The sequence below is a fragment of the Eptatretus burgeri genome, chromosome 2, assembly GCF_056783735.1.
Source record: "Eptatretus burgeri isolate ZD-2024b chromosome 2, Ebu_testis_v1, whole genome shotgun sequence".
In the NCBI taxonomy this organism is placed as follows: Eukaryota; Metazoa; Chordata; class Myxini; order Myxiniformes; family Myxinidae; genus Eptatretus; species Eptatretus burgeri.
In genome coordinates this window covers 23,248,066-23,268,462 of record NC_140962.1, presented here as the reverse complement: position 1 = coordinate 23,268,462, position 20,397 = coordinate 23,248,066, and the positions used below count along the sequence as shown (strand labels likewise).

At 42.6% G+C, this 20,397-nt stretch overlaps 1 protein-coding gene across 5 annotated transcripts in view; it reads left to right on the top strand.

Moving 5' to 3' along the window:
• The window catches only part of LOC147031599 (uncharacterized), a 595,949-nt gene extending 579,498 nt beyond the window's left edge, over nucleotides 1-16,451 (top strand). For all 5 annotated transcript variants that reach the window (XM_085865857.1, XM_085865848.1, XM_085865859.1 and 2 more), the window contains 12 exons: nucleotides 1,356-1,443; nucleotides 2,149-2,325; nucleotides 5,414-5,503; nucleotides 8,367-8,546; nucleotides 8,666-8,755; nucleotides 9,319-9,860; nucleotides 10,053-10,185; nucleotides 14,146-14,316; nucleotides 14,859-14,984; nucleotides 15,087-15,193; nucleotides 15,307-15,405; nucleotides 15,723-16,451. In XM_085865857.1, coding sequence (XP_085721983.1) covers nucleotides 1,356-1,443; nucleotides 2,149-2,325; nucleotides 5,414-5,503; nucleotides 8,367-8,546; nucleotides 8,666-8,755; nucleotides 9,319-9,860; nucleotides 10,053-10,185; nucleotides 14,146-14,316; nucleotides 14,859-14,984; nucleotides 15,087-15,193; nucleotides 15,307-15,405; nucleotides 15,723-15,728 — 1,809 coding nt within the window. In that variant the 3' untranslated portion in view covers nucleotides 15,729-16,451. The remainder of the gene's footprint in view (nucleotides 1-1,355; nucleotides 1,444-2,148; nucleotides 2,326-5,413; nucleotides 5,504-8,366; nucleotides 8,547-8,665; nucleotides 8,756-9,318; nucleotides 9,861-10,052; nucleotides 10,186-14,145; nucleotides 14,317-14,858; nucleotides 14,985-15,086; nucleotides 15,194-15,306; nucleotides 15,406-15,722) is intronic.
• The last annotated feature ends 3,946 nt before the right edge of the window (nucleotides 16,452-20,397 follow it).

Here is a 20,397-nt window from a genome sequence, read left to right as displayed (position 1 = left end):
GTGTGGTGTAGTCTGAGAAAAAGAAAACGGGTATACAACATGAAAATTGTGTCAGCATGAGTGCAGTTCTAGTAGCCACGTTATCCAGAATTCAAAAGTTAGTTGAGAGAGCAATGTCCCAAAAAGTCTAATAATTCTTCACTAAAATGCATATACCGTATGTGCTCTGTAGATAGCGTGGCGTTTGGCATTACTTATGAAGGATTTACCATGGCAGGTGATGTCCAATCTGCATGTAACTGCGGAAGCTCGCTGGCCAACGTGCTTTACTTTGGAACCATCATGGCTGATGATAAAACACAGAGGTTTGATAGATGATTTTACTTGTTCGCCCTAACAGAGAGACTTGGTTGGGATACAAGTTTCCCGATTAAATTTAATGTTTTATTGCTCAACCACTTCCGATCAATCAGTGAAAGGAGTAACTCTTTCATGGATTGTAGAATGAGTTGCAGAATTATGAAGAGGATTTTTTGTTTTTTTCAGAGAATTGGAGAGACCATTAATCACATTTTTTTCAAACTTGACATCCAAAGCCAGTCACTGACTGGGCATCCTCAATCATACAAAGTCCTTCCTTGGCACACTTGAACTCCTATCCACCGAAAAGGCCTTCATTCACAGCTTAATGGAGTACTGCCCTCCCCTTTGGGCTGGCTCCCCTGCCTCAAATCAGTTTTCAGCTTGATGCCGTGGAAACCAAGACTTTCAAGACCATTGGAATCACCAGCCCAAACGGGAGAGCCGTACTCCATCAAGCTGTGAATGAAGACCTTGCGTGATCAAGGATGCCCAATCATCGGCAGGCATTGGAAGCCATCTTGGAAATATGGTCTGCCCCGATAATGATCATGGCTGATGGGAAGGCCCAAAGGTTTGAATGAGAGGATGCCTTCAACAGTTGCAGGCTTTGTGCACATCAAGGAATTTAGCAAGTAAGGAATGAAGAAAGCCTTGAATTATATAAGCAAAGAGCCCGGCATGTATAGCATCATGTCCCACATTCTGAAAGGCATGGCATATCCAGAGATACAACCCAGAACAAAATCCATATTTGTGATCAGTCATCCGGCTATGAGAAAAGAAGAATTGTCCATATTGTCCAGGAATTACCCAAAAGAGAATAATTGGCCCGAAGAAAAAAATTAGACACTAGACTGAAGGCTTACAATTGCTCGGCTCAAGGTCTATTTATGGACTTGATGGTCTTTCTCTCCTTTGCTTATGCAATGTATTTGACTGTTCAAATGGAGATGCAAAGATATATGCTCGTGATGTCACAACTGGTGAAAAGCAATTCTAATCTGAAGTGTTGAGCTGGAGGAATAACAGTAGCATGACACACTTGTTCGCAGGCTTCAACAAAGTACAATGTCCTTGTGTACGCACTAAAGGGTGAGCAGAGCAGTGAGCCTGTGGAGGATGTCATATCAACAATGGACAGTGAGTGTTTCATTTGCTGACAGACAAAAGCCTCACATGTTAATGGTTTCACTATATTTAATGATGCTAAAAATGCTGCTGCTGTTATTGTTCATTTTGTTGTTTTTTATTGTTATCCCTCATTGCCTCCGCCACCGAAGGTGGACAGAGGTTATGGTTTCACCCCTGTCTATCTGTTTGCTTGTTTGTCTGTGAACAGGATATCTCAAAAAGTTGTTGACGTATTCGGACGAAATCTGGTGTGTACCCGTACAGTTTTCTTCGCTATTTGAAGGCTGATTTTGTTGGAGGTTGTGTACAGGGCTTGAGTAATTAGAAATTGGGGAGGTAAGTGTGGGAATATCTGTTGGTGAACCCTGAACAGCCAAGAAAGGGTATAAATGTAAGTTGAATTTGAATTCTATTTCAGTTTTGTGTCCCATAAAAACGAATGGGTTTTGTTTCACTGAAAACATTATCTCATTGTTGCTTTAATTCAAACATCTGACTATATTTATTCGCTGTACTACCTTTCTCTACCCCCACCCACCCCTGTTACTGCAATCACGAACCACCAAAAATACACGTTATCTTGTCAACATGTTGAAGTCCCTGAAAACACACAAAACAACTTTGGATAACCAAATATAAATGCTTTCATGAAGTAGCTCTAAACAGGCACTATCATCATCTTTGAACACCTACAATTGGACTTCCTTTTTGCAGATATCCAACCACCAAGAAAGCTGAAAGTAATGAATGTCACGGATAACTCCATCAAGATTTCTTGGCATGCACGAAAGAATCCCTCGATCAGCTTTCTCATCACAGCCAAACCTACCATGGGACTAGGCTTGATGGAGAAAACGACCGGACCAGATTCTCGCTTGTATACCATCGAGGGTAAGTTTGACTACAACTATACTTGTGCTCACTATTCCAGCTATGGCACCACTTCATACCCATACAAGTTGTTGCGAATCCGCATAATGGGTAATTAGCAGGCTTTAGCACCTTGGGTGGCTCGGCGGTTAATTGGCTGAAGTCTCCAATTCCCAAGATTTTGTCAGTGTGATTTTTATTCGCTGTGCTCTTTAAATTAATGTGTGGACATTAACATGTTATCCTTTTTAGAACCCACTATGGCCTGAATGTAGTCCTTCTTCCCTTTATAGAACCCACTATTGCCTGAATAAGCTGGCAGGATGACCTAGAAGCATGCACACTCACCTGACCTCGAGGTAGCGGTCTAGCCTGGATTCGAATCTCAGCCCTTCTATAAATTGTTATCCAGTGTTTCACAGGCAGGGTGATTCATCAATGTGTGTGCCATCCCTCGGATTGAGATTAAACTGGGTGTCCCATCTGCCAGTATGAGTTGGTGGATGTTAGATATCTGACGGTGCCCTTTGTGGAACGTAGGCGAGCTATCGCCGACACCATGGCCAAAATCCAAATTCCTGCTCTCACTACTGCTGGGAAGTCAACGGCAAACCACCCAGGATAACCCTTGCAAAGAAACAGCTTCGGCAGCACTGACGCTCTGCAACAGAGTGTGGTGCATCAGAATTGGTGGATGTTAAAGATCTGACAGTATCATAATGTGTGGGGGGATGTAATATGTGTAAAAGTAACTAAAGTGCCCTCAGATTTAATCTTGTCCCTTTGCTCTTTCAGCCCTCTGACCTTCTGTTGCCCTTCAAGGAAATATTTACTTCTCGTAACCCCTTGCTTGTTTTACTTCAAAACTCCAGGTTTACTGCTCACCTTCACACCTTTGTTTCTATTTTTTCTTGCTTACTGACCTGGCTTCCTGAGTCAGTTCAGTCCTAAACTTCCCTCCATCTGGGCTTAAAGGTCACAGTAGATCACCATCTCATCTCAACTTCCATCCCTACCCACAACCTCTTTACCCCCATTAACACTCCCTAAAGTGTTAACACTCCCCCTGTTACTTGCAAATTATTATGTTTCCTTCCCTCTCCTCTCCTTTTATTCCTGTTCTTCCGTGCTTGTTCTATCCGCCCGTTGTCTGACTGCCTCATTGCTAATACGCTGCATTTCTACCTCCTATCGCCTCAAATTTTTTAAGAACAAATGTTATCAATTTTAATGTATTTCCTGTTTAAAACTATGAACAAAGATCCCGTCCTTATGGACTGGCTAACCTTCCAGCTTTGGGAATGTCTCGATGTGTACGCCATTTGTATATGGTCACATATGAACACAGTTGCATGGGCCTCGGGGCTCCTGTAAGTGAGCGCGCTCCGCAATTTTCAGGAATTATCACACGAAAATACACAATTTGGTGTCTGTCTGTCTGAGCACGACACATTCGGTTGTTACTTATCTAATCTCAACCAAACTTGACAGGGAGAGTAAAGGTCACACGACGGAGGTTGTAGCGACTTCCTTTCTGCCACCGCCCACCGCAAGGGGGTTTTCTGTCTCAGATAAACTCTATGTTAAGGTGTATAAATAGCTTATCATGGTGTTTCGTGGGGCATACTTCCTGGAAGCAAAAATCATAATAACCGCAACCTATTCAGTCAATTCTGTCCAAAGTGTAATTATTTTTTCAAAAGTCGCTATACTGCTGCTTAACACTAAACTGAATTAAATTTGAAGGAAACCCGACATCCTTGAGCCGTTCTATGCTTATTGCGTCCCATACAGACCAACAGACCTGAGCCGTCTCGACTTTATCGGCCTCTAGGTAAACTGCTAGCAAGGCCGCAGTGATCTTTCACTCTGAACGGTGCTTACATGAGTCTTCACTCATGAATGATGCATCGCATTGCCTGTCCTGAATTTTCTGATCATCAGATTACATGTGGACTGTTGAGGGATTCTTTATAACTTATATATTGGGGCCTCATGTGTGACTTCTCCTGGCCATAGCTTCAAGTGTGACGTATGATATTGCCCCCGACGCCCTTACGACCAAATTGTGACGTTTATTCGATGCATAAATCCATTCCTCATGGTCGCTAACATTGTTTAATACTCTCCTGAAGAAAATTTGGAAAAAAATGGACGTATACCTGTATGTATAGGCTTAAAGTCGCTTGTCCACCCGCACAGTTTCCAGAAGTAAATTTTCTTCCAAAATTAATGTATTCCATCCAATGATAATGGCATCATAATAATATTAACATTATTACAAAATATGTAATAATATTAATAACAATAGTATTAATAATAATAATAATATTCATAATATGGATAATAACATGGCTGAATCCAAAACATAATGGGGTAAGCGAGTGTGAAAATGTATAATTAGGTGAAAAGTACTTTGCATACAAATGTAACTCAACCATGTTGATGTGCACATACACATGACCCCAACCCCCCTGGTCGCTCCCACAGGGAGCAGGTGTTTCTAGTGTACTAAAAGGAGCGATACCATCAATCTGGTTGGAGATACCAACAGCAGCCTATGTCATGTCCTAGGTTCAGGTGGTCATGATCAATGACCCCACTCCCACCAAGCAGCAATATATCTACTTTTTTTTTAATGATTATTATGATTTTTTTTTTTTTAAGGCTCTGTTGGCTAAACAGTTGCATAGGCTTCGCGTATTAGGGATGAGCTTACTCAAGATACAGACCTCGACATCTCTATATGATTGTTCTGCAGCCAATACCATGAAAATAATTATATTATCAATTGTATACACCAGTCCACCCTGGAGAGAGACTGGTCTATAAAATTGAGAATCTAATTTGATTAAGAATACAAAGAGAGAATTGGGGTACTTCCCCCACCGCATCCTGAAATTATATATGGTCTAATTTCATATCACCCATGTTTTTGGACATGATGCTTGTTAGTATCTTCCAAAAAGCAGTTAAATTAGTTCTAACAATGTAGTTTCCTGCATTTGTGAGAGCGATTGCATTGACAAAGAAAAGTGATTTAGAAGACATGGTGAAAGAAGCCAAATAAAACAACAAAGCTGAAGTGACAATGTTGACTGCGTTGCAGGTTTGGAGCCAGGAACGGATTACATCATCAAGGTGTATTCTATAGTGGGGTCGGCCAAGAGCCCTCCTGCTGAGGTGATAGCAAAGACCGGTGAGTTATAACACACCTTCGTCAGTGTTTTTCATTCTATTTAGACACAAATGTTGCAGTGACAGTATTCTTTTAAAATATAAATTCGAAATGCAAAATGTGCAAAAGTGACTATGTGGCCGATACGCTGATTATATCTACACCAGCAAAAGGCAAATAAAGCAATAACAACAAGAACAACAAAATGTTTTATTTTCATGAATTTGAAAGGAAATTGTTTATGGATTTAACAACGAGAAGCATTAAACTTGTAATGATATTATAACAAGTTAGGTCACCTGATCAACATCTGGTGATTTAGACTTAAGTAAAACATCAAGAAGATTGATGTTTAAAGCTGGAGCAAAAAAAATAACACGGGAGTAAGCTGGTAGGATGGGCCAAATGGTCTCAATTCCTTGTTTGTAGTCGTACAGGATTGTGCAATAATTACATGTCGTACAGCGACTCGGTGTCAGGCGCTCGGGAAGGGGGTGCTGAGGGCGCTGCAGCACCCCTTAGCTGCGGGCAGGAGGAGCACAGCACCTCCTGACTGCAAAAAAAGTCATTTTTTAATATTAAATATATATATATATATAAATTTATTAAAACGATATAATTAATAATTTTGCTTTGGGGAAGAAAATATAAGTTAAAAAAAGTGTTTGTTAGTTTTTAGTGATCACAGATATGGAGATCTTGCTACGGGGTTGGGGTTCACGACGACTCCAACACCATCGCTAAAATAGACAGCACCTCAGCACCCCCACTCAAAATACCTTCCCTTGTGCCTGCTCAGTATTGCCATGTGGTGACTGTGGACCCTTTATATATTCATTTCCATTCTGGCTTGATTTGCGATAAATAATTCACCTTCGCAAGGGAAGGGCTGAGGTGTGAGCGGAGCTCCGCTCTCTCCCTGCCGACAGGATGCTGATCGGCCAGAGTAGCTTTGTCTTTTGTTTTAACATCGATTTCGTGAAGAATTGCATTTTTTTTTTTTATTGTAACATTTACCGTGCACATGTTACAATGCTGTCTACATTTTGAAAAATAAGTGAAAACTTAGAAGCAAATACAATTGGATATTTGAGTTTATCTTTCAATAACCAAATGTCCAAATGATTGACAACCTGCAATTCTCAAAGGATCAACAAATCGCTGCAAAACAGCTCCTCGATTCGGACATCCGACATGGCTGAAATAAGGAATATCAGAATAGTTTGCTTCGATTTCTTCCAGCAGAGCATGAAACTGCTCATGATGCAAAAACCTGGAACAAATCAGATTGCCAACTTATGGTTGATTGTCCAAGCTTTATCCTTTGTAATTGCTGTGTGTCAAACAAGGAAGTGGCACACACCATTTTTGAAGTCTTTGGTGTGACTTTGTCGAGGTTTGAACCACCGACCTCCCAGACTCAGAACAGACGCTCGAACCATTACACCACCGAGTCTGGTCAGCTGGTCTCTGGCCTCAAAATCCAGCTGCAGACTGGGCATACTCCATCGATTTCTTGGAAATATACCTGCATTTGAAATAATAAATTTATTAATAACTATTTTAGTCGCGCAGCACTTACGGTGCATTTGTACAATGTCAGATAGAAGTAGAAATTTGACTGTGTAGGTATTACCTTCAAACTTTTTTGAGGGAAGTATCACATGAAAATTGTAATAAATACTTTTAAAATTCTTTTTATTTTATTCTGTTTGGAATATTTTGCATTCTACCAACATAGAACACACAAAGTACCACCGATGGCATTAATGCTGCCAGTTGAAAACCCATTCCTAAGTGATCATCTACTTTTTACATATGCAAGCCATGGTGGAGTTTTAATCCCCTGGCCCTTATGATTTATCATTCCCCCTTTTCCCTCTCTCCCATATTCTCATGTCTCCTTTTCTTGATTCCTTCTCTTCTGAAAACTTTCTTTTTCTTGTCTTTGCTTGTTCTATTCTTTTTCTCAACTTCAATTTGTCAATTTAACCCCAACCCTTTGCACACAAAACTAGAACTGCACTCGGTAGAGCGCATACCTCCACCAAGCTGAACACTTCACATTTTGTATCCCACTGATAGGCGAGATCTGCATCCGGACCTTAACCAAAATCTAATCGGCTAGTTCTTGTGACCTAACCAACTCATACACCGAGTTTTGTCATAACCCATTCACAACTTTTTGGGATATCGTGCTATACATCGTTTTCGGTCCTATCCCTCAATGGTGAAGAATGACTTTAAAAATTCCAGTATCCGGATCCGGATCTTCCCCAACATCTGATCCATTCGTCCCTGTCACACACCCAACCTTTCCACCAAGTTTCATCCAAATCCGTGCATAACTGTTTGAGATATCCTGCTCACAAACAGAGAAAGAGACAGACAGACAGACAGACAGACAGAGGTGAATACATAACCTCCATCCACCTTCGGTGGTGAAGGCAATAAATTAATGGCTCCTAAAAATCTGCAAGATCGTACATTGTTGTTAAAAACAGCCACAAGCTCTGTGTACCTACTTACAACCTGTGTAGGCCTGGCAGATAGTAAAGTAGCGCACTCAACTTTGAGCTGTCTCATTTGGGTTTGTTTATCAGCCTGACTTTAAAAGTGTCACTCGTGTGTTTCACAGGCAGGGGCAGGGTGTTGTATCAATGAGTGCTTAATTGCCGTTAAATTCATCGACTCTGGCCAAATTCTCAATTCTTGCTCTAACTAGCTCTGGGAAGGCAATGGTAAACTACCCAGTGTGATCCTTCCCAGGAAGCTGATTCAACAGCACAGACCTACCCTTTGGCAGTTTACCACGAATGGCTGGATGGTGGTTCACCTCTTTGTTCACAGCTTACTCTAACCATATGCTCCATTTCTTTCACAGCCATTGATGCTCCAACAGATCTACAGTTAGAATCGGCCACAACAAGGACCATCAGCTTGAGTTGGAAACCTCCACTGGCACACATCACTGGTTACCGTGTCTTTTACTCATCACCACGTAGGCATCGTCAGCGTCTGTCTCCTTCCCCTGGGCCTTTTGAAAATCAGATAACTCTTCATAGTAAGTATCAATGCAGCATCTTAAATCATCAATCAACTAAAATGCCCGAGGATGAAGGGCAGGTGTGTTTCACTGCCAAAACTGTTTTTTTCACAGTTGGTTTTGTTGTTGTGCCCCAGACTTGGAACAAAACACCAAATACACCATCAGCATTTTTGCCATCAAGAACAACCTCAAGAGTCTGCCACTTGTTGGTGCATACAGCACAGGTAAATAAGTTGTTGATGCATTTATTTATTTTGTTTTTTTAACAGCAATATTTTGGACGACAACAACCTGAACCCACTTTAACTTGCCCTTCCATGCTGTTACTGTTTTTAAAACATCATCTGGCCCTATGTAACCTCAACTCCTTGGCCATAGCTGCTTCCTGCTCACGCTTCAGTCACCCGCTTCAGTTGCTCGCTTTTCAGGATTTTATTTGGAAACGAGTGCTGATGAACTGGTTTCCCAATGAACATTGCTGCTTAGCAATTATAGATCATCTTCCTTCTTTAAGCATAATTTCTGCATCCTCAGACTGTCTTATTCTAGTGAATCTGTTTAATTGTCGTTTTCTTTTTTTCCTTCCGATCCCACTCGTAAATGCATTGTTCCTCCGAGATATGCATCATTGTGGACCTAAACCTACATCCTCACCTTCAAATGTGCTGCTTGTCATTGATCACATTCACAAGCTGATGATGTATGCGATCAATGTTCCACCTTGCTTGCCCTCCCTTCTTTATTTGCCCCTCCTGCATTCCCTCCACACCACAACCCAACCTTATAGTGTCTCCATTTAATTTCCATTCTCTGGGTAACCACCGCACTGGGTCATCACACTCCAGCTTTCCACGTCTTGACGTTCCAATACACTTCCCTACACATGATCGCCATCAAGATGGAGATGATACCCGTGGAGATTTGAATGTTGCAATTGGGTCAGATCGAAGGTACCAACCACGTAGGCAGCCCAACCGCTTTTCTGCGAAAGTACCGCACATTGGGCAAATTGAACAGTTTCATCTGTTGCCATCGCTCGCTCCACCATCTCCCGGGCACTATCAAATGAAACATAATCCGCGTTTCCAAATACGAGAGATGGCTGCCCCACGCTATGGCAACATCAACACACCAGCAAGAGACGCTGCTGTTAATCCTCATCAAGCTGTCCACACCGGCGCTTTTCAGAGCACACCACAGCAAGTTGTGTGGGCTCCGGGTGCAGAAGCGACTCTAAAACCACCGACTATCAGCTGGTCGACACTTCCTGATGCAACAGAATACATTGTGTCATGTTTCCCTCTCAGTGGTATCGGCAGCTCTTTGGAGGTGCGTGTTTTGTCCAGTTATTTTGGTCTTTTTTTAATTTTTTCTCCAAAAAATGAATTCGATTTTTGGTAAAGCAATTTCGTTTACTTTTTGTTTTCAGGCTATCTGCTGGTGCAATGTTTATGTGAAACGTGTTAATACTTAAAATTATAATTTATATGTTGTTCATTGTTTTTCCTCATTCATCCCCAGCTGCGCTTCCCTGCTAAAACAACTAGTGCCACACTAACTGGACTTGTCAAAGGTTTACAGTATAGTGTGGTGGTGGAAGCCATCAAAGGCGGTGCCCGGTATCGAATCCATGAGGAAGTCCTGAAGACTCCAGGTGCGCATGGCTCTCTTTACTGTTGCTATCGATCAAACCACGTTGGCGTGTATCTCACTATTTTGCAGCAACTCTTTGAAGAATGCTTTCCTAAGCAAAATATATAAAATCCTCTCCGCTTTTAAGAATAGAAAATAAATTTTCGCAAATCCTCTAAATGTCCAATGTACCGACCTGGTGTCTAAAGCCAATTTAATAAAACGTCAAATATCCAAGCACATTTCATGTAAAAACGCCTTTCTTTTTGTAAATGGTTGTGTTGGATCTGACATGTTGTAACGGACTTGGCCTTCCAAGCGGGTGACATGAGACTGCCGGAGGTGAACACCCAAGATGTGAAACAAAAGCGTGCTGCACACGCATGGCGAATGCGCTGATGGTGTGTTGTGTTTTCACCAATTTCACCACGTGGCTGTTTCAGTCCGATGTATGGTTCAACGGGGAATTTGATTACACTTGAGGATAATGGCTCAGAACACATTTATTAAACAACAGATTTAATAAGTCATGGTGATTGGGGGGACAAGAAGCAAAAGTGGCAGTTAAAAATAGAGAGATAACCATGTTTAACAGGACGGTAACAACTCGGTGCTATCCATAACGATAATCCCATCATGGGCAGACTCAGTTCGGAACACAAGACGCATGGGAGAATGACAAAAGTGCAGCGCGTGCGTGGAAGTGTGGTGCAGGCTGGATTGGAGACTCCAAAACACAGGCACAGCTTCGGACCCCTTGCCAGGTCCAGTCCCGTCCTTGGGTCTCCATGGCTCTGGGGAGGCTCTCCGCCACTGGCTGTCCATGGTTATGTTGTGCCAGGCATCCCAGCTGTGCTCAATCGGCGCACATCTGATCTGCACTATCTTTGGCTGTCCCAGGCCGACTGAATGTGACTGCTGTCCCAGGCTGTCTGTCCAGCAGTGCATGACCGTGTGTGTGGTTCCTCAGGCTGGGTGGCTTGTGTGGGTATGTCACTGCCTTTTATATGTTTTATCCCCCCCCCCCACACACACACACACACACACACACACACACACACACACACACACACACACACACACACACACACACACACACACACACACACACACACTCTCTCTCTCTCTCTCTCTGCTGTGTTGGTCTGGCGTATGCACTTTCACAGAGCCAAAATAGCATGCACTGACATGCCACTTGTAAAAACCCATGTGAGAGGCTAGGGCGTAGCCAGGCTGAGGCAGATGAGGCAGTTGCCTCATCGCTCATTTCTTGAAATATGATCTGGCCTGAGCCCTCTGGCCATCTGGGCTCCCTGGGGAGTAAAATATCAAAGCTACCCGGCAGTGCTCCTTATTATTACCATTATTATATGTCACAAATTGGTAACACTTTGTTACTTAGTCAGTTATCGGTTGAAATGCCACTCAATTTTAGTGATCTTGTTATTTTATGTGAAGAGGTGGAAACAGAGACACCATTCAGTTAAGGAAATGAGTCTTGTGGATGTCATCAATGCCACAGATAGAGACTTCTATCCAAACATCTATACCATATTGTCCTTGCTGCTAACTCTTCCAGTGGGTTCCTGTTCTTGTGAGCGTTCTTTCAGTGCACTGCGCCGACTGAAGACATGGTGTCGAGCCAGCATGGGGGAAGAACGGCTGAATAGCATAGCACTAGCCAACATCCACAGGCACCACCCTCTGCTTCAGGAGCTGGACACCTTGCGCATCCTCAAGGCTTGGGATGCCAGTCTGCACAGAAGAGTGGCACTAGCCTTCAACCATCATAAGGATGATGAGGAACATTGCGATTGAATGATGACAGAATATGTGGGGTCAGGCGTGGTGAGGGTGTGGGATGGGTTTACCATGGGGGATAAAATGTTTTTACACAAACAAAATTTACTGTTTGACTGTATGGATATATACATTTTCATGATTAATGTGGTTGAAATGAACATTAACATTTTTAAATTTTGAGCAATGAAATTAGCCAAGAATATGTTTCTGGGAATCAAAAATGCATTGGCTTCTGGGGGCCTTGAGCGGCCCCCAGACCCCTCGCCGTAGTAGCTTCATGCCGTTGGCGCTCGCAACGCTGTGCTACGCGCACCGTCACATCAACCAAGTTCACCTCTTTTCGCCTCATCGCTTTTGGACCTCTGGCTACGCCCTTGAGAGGCTTGAACTTGCACATGGTCATGCCATGTTGAAATGCGATCAAAGGACAATGGCGGTGATTTTTAGAATCACACAGATGGAAGATGGGGAGAAGAGACAGATAGGGTATAGATGACAGTGATGCAAACTCGACTTCCAATTCTGGTTGACGTTAATCAGGGTTTATAATTAGCAAACACTCATTAAGGTATAACTGATGCATAATTCACACCTCTTTGATCCCCAAGTCATTTTCATCATAATATTTTCAGGTGCTTGATGAACATTTGGTCATATTGTTACGAATCTGGAAGCCATTGCACACAGACAGACAGCAGTCCCCGTAGCTCAGTTATTTCAATAAGTATGTGTACAGTTAGAATTCCTCCTTCTGTCTAATGGGAATTACATGTGGCTACGACTTATTGTATAGTAGGTTTATTACATCTTTTACATCCTCATCTGCAACTACAACAATAACAACACCATCGCCACCATCGCCCATATGCATCGTGTCATGTACAGGGGTGAGGGTCCCTCCGCCCAACGTGAGCTCGTCCAATCAATGGCGGCCGGCCCGACAGCCGACCTGAGATCGCCCCTCCCCACTGCGAGGGTGTTGGAGAATAGGGTGCTCCCCTGGCTGTTCCGTTTGGGTTCTCAGACACGCACAGTGGGAAAGTGGTCATTGTCCCTCCCATCAGACCACCCCAGGGAAGCTATCACCTCAGGCTGGCTCCGCCTTAGCCAGATGGAGTGTTCGGCCCGACCAATGAGAGGCGGCCACGAGTCGCCCGACAACCCCTCATCCAATCAGGAGGCGAGTGGGAGGAGAAGAGACCCCTCCCACCAAAAAGAAGGGTAGAGTGGTTGTCTGGGAGTGTTGGAGAGACAAGGGTGCATTCTCCAGGATCGTGGCGGGTGCGTTCTGGAGGATCATGGCGATTGCGTTCTGCAGGATCGTCGCAATTGCGGTCTTGGTGGCGACTGTGGCTTGGTATGGGTCGTGGGTTCGAGTCTCACCGTGGTGTTTTGCGCTGGGGCGCTCGAGCTGGGATCCCCGTTCCCATCCATGGACTCCGAGCTCCACAAGTGCGGGTCGGGTGAAACCACATGAGGCGGGAAGGTACCCGGCTCTACCGAAAATAGACCCATGAGGTCCATTTCTTTTGTGTGTGTGTGTGTGTGTGTGTGTGTGTGTGTGTGTGTGTGTGTGTGTGTGTGTGTGTGTGTGTGTGTGTGTGTGTGTGTGTGTGTGTGTGTGTGTGTGTGTGTGTGTGTGTCCATAGGCCCCGTCTGATAAGAAGAATTGTCTAAGTGCTTTCCTTTGCTTGTACATTGCCTGCCTTTTATTCGTGATAACTCTGCTCTGTGTTCTCCTGCCCGATTAATTCTTTATAAATAAACCCCTGTTAAATGTTCCAGCTCATTTTCTGTGCTTTCCTCCATTGGCCTAGCATGGTGCGTGTTGCGAATTGGGAGGGCCATTCGTGCCGTGGATTGTTAATTTGGTCCAGCGCGGCTTTGGTAACTTCCGCTCGGTTACACAGGATTCGAGTCGGTGATAACGACTCGATTCGGACAAAGTCGGCCAAGGGTGTGGTTTCCCCGGTAGTTGGACGACGTGGGTATTTAGGTATATTGAAATTAAGCAATTAACCCTACCCCACGCCGTCGAAATATTGGCGACCACAGTCCTCTAAGTGACCCGTGACCTATATATTCAGACTCAAATCTTTTAAGCCAGCCACCTTAACCGTTAAGCTAACACCAGGTGAGAATAATGTTAATTAACTTGCTTTCACTTTTGTCCTCCCAGCTGGCAGCCACGCTCTGCTGACAGCAGTGGAAGAGGACTTCTGTCTCGACACTATTACACATACTTACTATGCTGTGGGACAGGATTGGGAGCGGCTTTCCCATCGGGGCTTGTTGCTTTATTGCAGGTGTCTTGGTTATGGCCATGGGCACTATCGCTGTGACTCTTCACGTGAGTTCTGGAAAAGAGCCCCTAAAGTGTCCTCTTTCTATTTACTTACTTTGTTCTTCATGCCATGCAGTACCAAAGGAAGACCCTATCAATCGAGCACTTTTTCCTCCTTCCACTCAGCATCAAAGGAAGGCCCTATCAATCGACAGTACAACTATTACCACACTTTTCTGCAATCATCTGCTGTGTCGTTTTTGCATCTATGTGCCATTGCACTTTGTCACAAGTTGGCTGAAAGTGCAAGCAAAAAAGCACCCAACAACCCCCCCCCCCCACCCCACCTCCTCCTCCTCCTCCTCCTCCTTGCAACACCTTATCATGCAAAGCAGTGCATTGCATGAATGGTCTTGCAAAATTGAACAGGCATCATTACTTTCACTTTTGACTCTTTCACACTGTCTTTGGTGATTGCTTTACCCAGAATGCATGACCCAACTTTGTCTCACACAGATATTAAAAAGCATTATCTTTCTATTATATATAATATACTCTAAGGGCATTTACAAATGCCTGGAACTCGATTTTATGCTTCATTTTTCCAGGTTGGTGCCATGACAATGGGAAAAACTACAATGAAGGTGATAAATGGGACCGGCCAGCTGAAAATGGCCAGATGCAAAGCTGTATCTGTCTAGGCCGGGGCATCGGTGAATACAAATGTGAAGCACGTATGTATGGCACACCACGATGCGCAGGAATACAATTTATGAGCCATATTACTATGACACATCCAACAAACAACCACCGTTTGACGTTTCAACCTTCTACAGACCATGCAAGCTGCTATGATGAAGGGCACATGTATGAAGCTGGTGAGCAATGGCAGAAAATGTACCGTGGTGACCTGTGTTCATGCACCTGTCTTGGAGGACAACAGGTATTCGGAAAATGAATGACCTATGGCATACTGGAAGATATGTTTTAGGTTTTGATGTTTGTTGCTCAAGGTAAATTGGTGCATGGTGTCTGACCTATACCGTGTGCTTGCAGGGCTGGCACTGTGAAGACTGCCACGCTGTTGTTGAGGATGTTGTTCCAGACACTCGGCACCATGAAAAATCACAGCCTCGGACCATACATCTTGATGTGGTGAGCTTCGATGCGGAACAGTGTGTGCTGAGACAAGACGAAGTTCTAAATAATTTGCTGAATATTTAGAGTCTTAACCATAAGATATCCTCAATGACAAACATGTTGCCAAAGCCAACTGCTTGACATTCATTGAATATATTTTTTTCCTGAACAGATAGATAAAACTACACCACATAGATTGAAAGAGCAGACAAATTGCTCAGAGGATAGTATCAGTGAATACCAGTGAATATCCTGCCTCCATATATTGCCATTCATCACTTCTTGGCTGAAATAACGTTCTTTCAAATAAACATTTCAACTTTGTTGTTCAGGAATGAGGAGAATGTGATGGGAAAGAGCAGATCTGTGGTATGGCCTTGTGTTTCTGCACTGGTTCTTCTGAAGACTCATCAATAAATGGGAACAACGCATTGACACACTGAGACGACCAGAAGCAAATCAAAAGTGGACCACTGTTCTAATAATGAGTTTTTGTTTTATATTTGCATTTAGCTTAACCACCACACATAGAATACGAGTATTTCAGGTGACATTAAATATCCATTGCACCAGTGTATTGCCATTGATGGTATATTGAACAAGGCCATTAACTCGTTTTGTTTATGACAGTTGTGTTTGGTAAAGGTGCAAAACCCATGATCTTTGAACTGTGCTCTCTATCCAATTGTTGTGTTGTGTTGACGATGTTTTGCTTTGATATGTTAAGGGTTGAACTATGATTGAGTGAATGGGCACGTGCTTGTGGGACAAAATACTCTCTAAAATTGTTTGATAATACAAGTGTTTTGTATGGAAAACAATGTATTCATGCATAATCATACCCTTAAGTTGTTATTTATATATTTTTACATTTGTCCTCAAAAAGTAAGTTTGAGCTAGCCAACTTGCCTTTAAAATTTTGCAATTATGTGGATCTCTGGAAAAAAAAAATTAAAAATAAAGATTTCACTTTGCAGTTATAATCATTAAACCTGCCGAAATGAATCGATCGTACTTTTGACTCTCATGTATGTAAAAATAAAGTTTTTTTTTTTACTTTCTGGGATGCAAAGTTTGTGCATATTGGTTTACATCTCTCCTTTATCATAACCAGTGCGGGCATGTAGGTGCGTGCCCATAGGTCCGTGCCAGTATGTGCATGCCAATATGTGCAGCTTCGTTCCTTCGCTCTCGTAAATGACGATTGGATTGGGGCATTGTTTCAATTAGATCGGACAAACCATATCATAAATGGCCATAACTTGGGAAACACCTGGGAAACATACTCAGGTACCCAGCGTCAATTATGACGTCATATCAAACGAAGAAGAAGAATTGTGACGCCCCTCTCTCTCGCCCATCTCTCTCACCCCCCTCTCTCCCCCCTCTCTTGCACCCCCTCTCTCCCCCTTAGTCTCGCCCCTCTCTCGACCCACTCTCATCCCCCCTCTCCCGTCCGCCTCCTCTCTCCCTCTCTCCCTCTCTCTTGAATTGTGACGCCCCCTCTCTCTCACCCCCTCTCTCGCCCTCCTCTCTTGCCCCCTCTCTCCCCCCTCCTCTCTCCCCCCTCCTATCTCGCCCCACCTCTCTCGCCCCTCTCTCTGTAAATGTATTCACAAATGTCTACCAAGCACAACAATTAATTCAAACCTGGGGAAAAAACAGCTTTTAAACCTTGGTAAACACTTGGGAAACAGCTGAAACGGATGAAGAACGATGTCAAACCTTTAAAAGGCACATACTCAGGTCCCCAGCGTCGATTGTGACGTCATACCAAACGAAGAAGAAGAAGAATTGTAACGTCAATCGTGCAAAAATAAATAAATATTAATTGTGACGGCATTCGTGATGTCATAGCACCGTGTCTTGTCATTGGTTGACAGATAAATGACCGTAACTTGGGAACCGCTCATCCGATTAATATCAAACCTTGAAAAGGCACATCCGCGGGTCCCCAGCAATATTCCTGGCAAATTTCAATCAGATTGGACTGGTGGTCGTCGAGAAACGGCGGTCGCATACAGACATACAGACAGACACACACAGAGATTGCTGGAATTATAGATAGATAATGACGATGTTGAGAACTCTTTTACCATGATACAAATTCCGTTACATTCCTTTTCATTAATAACTTGAGGAGCACAAACCACCGCCAGGCTGAACAGTTTACGTTTTGTATCCCACTGATGGGCCCGGGTCCGGACTTGAACCAAAATATAATCAGCTTCTTCTTGTTATCTACCCAACTCATCCACCAAGTTTTGTCATAATCTGTCAAAACAACTTTTTCAAATATCATGCTATATATCGTTTTTGTCCCAATCTCTCAATAGTGACAAATCACTTAAAAAAAAACAAGTAGATGGCCACTCTTTGACATCATGATGTCACCAGATATGCCTCCTTCAACATAGTCTGGGATCCAGGGCACCACAATTTGAGATGACCCGTCACGGAAAGATATACTTTACAGGCCACTTTTTTTTGCAAGTTCAGACCCTTAGGAAACACAATCCAGAGGCCTGCTCTGCCGGAGGAATTGCAAAATAGAAAAAAAAATGCATTTTTTACCACTACTACCCTCAAATAAAAAAAATCGCCTCTCGTGAAAAATTGAAAAATGCAGAAGGATAAAGTTTGGGTAATTTTAATTAAAATAGGACTAAACTTGGCACATTAATAGAACATAACATCCTTTAAAGTATTCACTATAAATTTGACTGAAGGTTTTCAAAATGGCCGCCATATTTCTAAGATGGCCGCCATTTTCCCAGATGGATGCCATATTTTCCCATAGATATCTATGTTCACTATATTCTGAATATTATTGCAATTATTCAAGTGTTTTGTGTTTGTTACGAAACCATTGCTTGGTTTACTCTTTTTTTTTTTTGGCGTAAAAAACCCAATGTATTGTGGCTGTATCTTTCGAAGATGGCTGCCATTTTGCATGACTGACGATAATTTGGTCCGTAAAGAAACATTTTCAGAATTGTGTTACTTGCTTGATATATGTACTATTCGACCTTTGAAAGTTGGACAAGGAAACACTATTAAATTTAATGAGAAATTCAATATGGCTCCCATTTTTTTCAAAATGGCTGTCAATTTCTGACTGAATGTCTGTTCTCACCACAGATTCGATATAAATGCACAACATGAGTTCTTTTTGTGTCTTTTATGTTGTGACCATCTCTAATATAATAAATACAAATAGTTTCACATTATGACACTTAGTAAAATTACATCTTTTTACAAAGTCTTGCACAATTTGACATGTATCATGTTGCACTCATCAATGAAAATGAATATTCCACTGACTAGTTCATTATTTAGTTCTCATCAGGAATCAAGAGGTTTGCTTCAACGCGTCCACATTTCAGTGGGTCGCCCATGCAAAGGCAAGCAAAAACACATTTCGAGTTGGCTCGAGCGCACAGACAGCTCCGAAGAGAGTTGCTCTTCTTGCATTTACAGAACTTTTCCTGTACAGCTCTTGGCTTTGGATCCTTTGTCATCATTATTGGCACCAGTTTGCCATTCCTGATTTCTCTGCCGAATGCAGTTGCTATTGGGTGTACTGGTTTCGAAATGTGAGCACTCTTACACACAGCCATTTGGTGAAGACTTCGTAGTAAGTGAAGGTAAAATGCATCCTCTGTAGGAGGCAGGCATCTGAGGTCACATTTTTTGGTAGCGAAAATGTGTGCATGCAGGATATCCAGACTACCCAGGAAATCAGATTGTGTATAGAGGGCCAGAAAGAAGAATCTAGCAGCTTCAATGACATCAGTCGATACATCAACGATAAAGTTCTCACCAGGTTTGCCATACTGAGCGAGTGGAAGAAGCTTTTCTGGATTGTCTAAAGCACATTTGAAATCCCGCTTCTTTCCTCTTTGGAATGGATAGCTGACTGTATCACAGCCACTCAAGATGTAGGCACTGAGGATACCAGAACATATTTAGTCCTGTACTGATTTCGTAGGGTTGTAACATAGAATACCTTATTCTCAAGAAATAGGGGCGCTTCTATCTCAGAAATCAGTTTTTCAAATGCATCATTATCTGGATCATTCTCAGCTTGCTGTTTTGCGCCAGTGATCCTCTTGTTCATGTAAGTTGTCATGCAAGAGTGGTGATAGCGAAAATCTGCTGCAACTATGTCAATGCTACCACTATCAAACATGTAATCTCTTCAGCATGCCTTCATCATGAAGGCTTCTTGCTTTCTGTTGAATCGGTTTATGCCCTTCGAGATCTGTGATGAGCAAGAGCTTCCATTCGCCCTTTTTAATCTCGCTATTTCCAACAAATGAAACACTGGTGCTTGTATCGGATAGGTTGCTCAAAACTTGACCTTGTTCCCATATGTGCTGTGTTGGAACTAGAGCTTGATTCGTCACAATTGTTCACAGTAGTCTTAACATTTCGTATTTTCTGTTCAACTGTCTTTCGGTTTGTATAACTGTTACGACATTTTGCATGCATTTTTGGTTCATGTAGCATAAAGTTATGTTCATCTAGAATGTCTCATTCCAATCTAAAAGCTACTTCATCCATTCGTTTAGTGACAGCGTTAAGAAGTGCTGGATAACCCAGTGGCGTTAAATGTTGGAGCGGCACAGTTTCTGATACATGCTGACAAATTAGACATCTGGAATAATCTGTGTCAGATCGGGATCTTTTCTCCCTTGTGTGTTCTGGTTCCATGATTTATTCAGTCTACTCCACCATGCCAGATAATCTGTGGAAGAAACAAATATGTACTATAGGTTGCAGTCGAGAATAATACAAGAATATCTTTGTATCTCAAAAACATTACATGTACAGCCACTTGTAATAAGACAATTTCTTCGAAAGCAAGAACAAGTATGCACTCGAACTCGAACTGACATTCTAGAGAACTCGATGAATGTTGAGGTTTACCATTTGTTTTATTAATCTCATTGACTTGATATGTATTTAAATAAATTAGGATTTGGGGCATAGTTCATCTCAGGT